General features: G+C 46.9%; 1 protein-coding gene across 1 annotated transcript; it reads left to right on the plus strand.

The window, feature by feature from the left end:
- Positions 1 to 164: 164 nt before the first annotated feature.
- LOC135502234 (mucin-2-like) lies at positions 165 to 3995 on the plus strand. The gene is made up of 2 exons (XM_064794893.1): positions 165 to 1315; positions 1454 to 3995. The coding sequence occupies exons 1-2, from the start codon at positions 165 to 167 to the stop codon at positions 3993 to 3995; spliced, it is 3693 nt and encodes a 1230-aa protein (XP_064650963.1).
- The last annotated feature ends 242 nt before the right edge of the window (positions 3996 to 4237 follow it).

Raw genomic sequence — 4237 nt, forward strand, 5'->3', positions numbered from 1 at the left:
TGTTAAATGGGAATAGATGACGTGACCATTCAAAATCATTTGCAGCTGTAAGTTCGAGTGTTACTGTAATCTCTCTTACAACAACGGAGACAACTACAGAGACAGCGCCTACAACTGGAGAGTCAACAACGGATCTGATATCAACGAATGAAGGAACGACGGAAATGCTCCCAGCAGTAGGAACTACAGCCATTGCAGAAGAGACAGAACCAACAATTGTCGAGTCAACCACGGGACTAGCTGCGGAACCAACAAATGACGAGTCAACCATAGAATCAACTATAGAATTAACAACAGATGAGTCAACCATGGTACCAGCTACCGAACCAATAACTGACAAGTCAACTACGGAACCAACAACAGAATTGACAACTTACGAGTCAGCCACGGAACAAACTACAGGACCAACAACCGACGAGTCAACCACTGAACCAACTACAGAATTAACAACTGACGAGTCAACCACTGAACCAACTACAGGACCAACAACTGACGAGTCAACCACTGAACCAACTACAGAATTAACAACTGACGAGTCAACCACTGAACCAACTACAGGACCAACAACCGACGAGTCAACCACTGAACCAACTACAGAATTAACAACTGACGAGTCAACCACTGAACCAACTACAGGACCAACAACCGACGAGTCAACCACGGAACCAACTACAGGACCAACAACTGACGAGTCAACCACTGAACCAACTACAGAATTAACAACTGTCGAGTCAACCACTAAACCAACTACAGGACCAACAACCGACGAGTCAACCACGGTACCAACTACAGAATTAACAACTGACGAGTCAACCACTGAACCAACTACAGGACCAACAACCGACGAGTCAACCACTGAACCAACTACAGAATTAACAACTGACGAGTCAACCACTGAACCAACTACAGGACCAACAACCGACGAGTCAACCACGGAACCAACTACAGGACCAACAACTGACGAGTCAACCACTGAACCAACTACAGAATTAACAACTGTCGAGTCAACCACTGAACCAACTACAGGGCCCACAACCGACGAGTCAACCATAGAATCAACTACAGGACCAACAACTGACGAGTTAACCACGGAACCAACTACAGAACCAACAACTGACGAGTCAACCATAGAATCAACTACAGAATTAGCAACTGACGTGTCGACCACTGAACCAACTACAGGACCAACAACTGACGAGTCAACCATAGAATCAACTACAGAATTAGCAACTGACGTGTCGACCACTGAACCAACTACAGGACCAACAACCGATGAGTCGACCACTGAACCAACTACAGGACCAACAACTGACGAGTCAACCACTGAACCAACTACAGGACCAACAACTGACGAGTCGACCACTGAACCAACTACAGGACCAACAACTGACGAGTCGACCACTGAACCAACTACAGGACCAACAACTGACGAGTCAACCACTGAACCAACTAGAGAACCAACAACTGACGAGTCGACCACTGAACCAACTACAGGACCAACAACTGACGAGTCGACCAATGAACCAACTAAAGAACCAACAACCGACGAGTCAACCGCGGAACCAACTACAGAACCAACAACCGACGAGTCAACCGCAGAACCAACTACAGGACCAACAACTGACGAGTCGACCACTGAACCAACTACAGAACCAACAACCGACGAGTCAACCGCAGAACCAACTACAGGACCAACAACTGACGAGTCAACCACTGAACCAACTACAGGGCCAACAACCGAAGAGTCAACCGCAGAACCAACTACAGGACCAACAACTGACGAGTCAACCACTGAACCAACTACAGAACCAACAACTGACGAGTCAACCGCAGAACCAACTACAGGACCAACAACTGATGAGTCAACCACTGAACCAACTACACGATCAACAGCCAGTGAGTCAACCATGGAACCAACTACAGAACCAACAACTGATGAGTCAACAACTGAACCAACTACACGATCAACACCCGTTGAGTCAACCACGGAATCAACTACACGATCAACACCCGATGAGTCAACCATAGAATCAACTACAGAATTAACAACTGACGAGTCGACCACTGAACCAACTACAGGACCAACAACTGACGAGTCGACCAATGAACCAACTACAGAACCAACAACTGACGAGTCAACCACTGAACAAACTACAGGGCCAACAACTGACGAGTCAACTATAAAATCAACTACAGAACCAACAACTGATGAGTCAACCACGAAACCAACTTTAGGACCAACAACCGACGAGTCAACCACTGAACCAACTACAGGACCAACAACCGACGAGTCAACCGCGGAACCAACTACAGGACCAACAACTGACGAGTCATCCACTGAACCAACTACAGGGCCAACAACCGAAGAGTCAACCGCAGAACCAACTACAGGACCAGCAACTGACGAGTCGACCACTGAACCAACTACAGAACCAGCAACTGACGAGTCAACCACTGAACCAACTACAGAACCAACAACTGACGAGTCAACCGCAGAACCAACTACAGGACCAACAACTGATGAGTCAACCACTGAACCAACTACACGATCAACAGCCAGTGAGTCAACCACGGAACCAACTACAGAACCAACAACTGATGAGTCAACAACTGAACCAACTACACGATCAACACCCGTTGAGTCAACCACGGAATCAACTACACGATCAACACCCGATGAGTCAACCATGGAACCAACTACACGATCAACACCCGATGAGTCAACCATGGAACCAACTACAGAACCAACAACCGACGAGTCAACCATGGAACCAACTACAGGACCAGCAACTGACGAGTCGACCACGGAACCAACTACAGGACCAACAACCGACGAGTCAACCACTGAACCAACTACAGGACCAACAACTGATGAGTCAACCACGAAACCAACTTCAGGACCAACAACCGACGAGTCAACCACTGAACCAACTACAGGACCAACAACCGACGAGTCAACCGCGGAACCAACTACAGGACCAACAACTGACGAGTCATCCACTGAACCAACTACAGGGCCAACAACCGAAGAGTCAACCGCAGAACCAACTACAGGACCAACAACTGACGAGTCAACCACAGAACCAACTACAGGACCAACAACTGACGAGTCATCCACTGAACCAACTACAGAACCAACAACTGACGAGTCAACCGCAGAACCAACTTCAGGACCAACAACTGATGAGTCAACCACTGAACCAACTACAGGACCAACAACTGACGAGTCAACCACTGAACCAACTACAGAACCAACAACTGACGAGTCAACCGCAGAACCAACTACAGGACCAACAACTGATGAGTCAACCACTGAACCAACTACACGATCAACAGCCAGTGAGTCAACCACGGAACCAACTACAGAACCAACAACTGATGAGTCAACAACTGAACCAACTACACGATCAACACCCGTTGAGTCAACCACGGAATCAACTACACGATCAACACCCGATGAGTCAACCATGGAACCAACTACACGATCAACACCCGATGAGTCAACCATGGAACCAACTACAGAACCAACAACCGACGAGTCAACCATGGAACCAACTACAGAACCAACAACCGACGAGTCAACCATGGAACCAACTACAGAACCAACAACCGACGAGTCAACCATGGAACCAACTACAGGACCAACAACTGACGAGTCAACAACGGAACCAACCACAAAACCAACAACTGACAAGTCAAGGACGGAGCCAAGTTCAGGACAATCAACGGACGAGTCAAACGCGGAACCAACTACAGGACTAAGTAGAGAAGCAACAGCTGAAGATACAACCAATGAACCATCTATAGAATCAACGGCAGAAGAGTCTTTTACGGAACCAACTTTTAAAGAAACAACTGACGAACCATCTACAAAATCAGTTCCTGGTACTTCGACGATTACTGAGCTTACCACCCCTGGAAGTACTAAAAAGGCATCAGAGGAGGTAGAGTCAAGCTCTTGGGAAGTTGGCGAGGCTATGTTAGGTACGTTTTAGGTTGTTGAATAATTTGTGTGATGTCCTTTCGACCGTCATAACAATTCCGCCCGTCACGAATGATGTATTTTTTTTCTGAATAGATGTATGGGGTTTAAAGCAAATATTGCTGGTTACATAGTGTCATATACAGATACTGTATAGAAATAAATCATTGCTAGTTCTCCAGGTATTTTCGAGAGCAGAAACTCTTTGGTTATCGAATAATAAATCTCGGGGAGCTTGGGTATGTCAAGCCAACA

The sequence above is a fragment of the Lineus longissimus genome, chromosome 18 (genome assembly GCF_910592395.1).
Source record: "Lineus longissimus chromosome 18, tnLinLong1.2, whole genome shotgun sequence".
NCBI lineage: Eukaryota > Metazoa > Nemertea > Pilidiophora > Heteronemertea > Lineidae > Lineus > Lineus longissimus.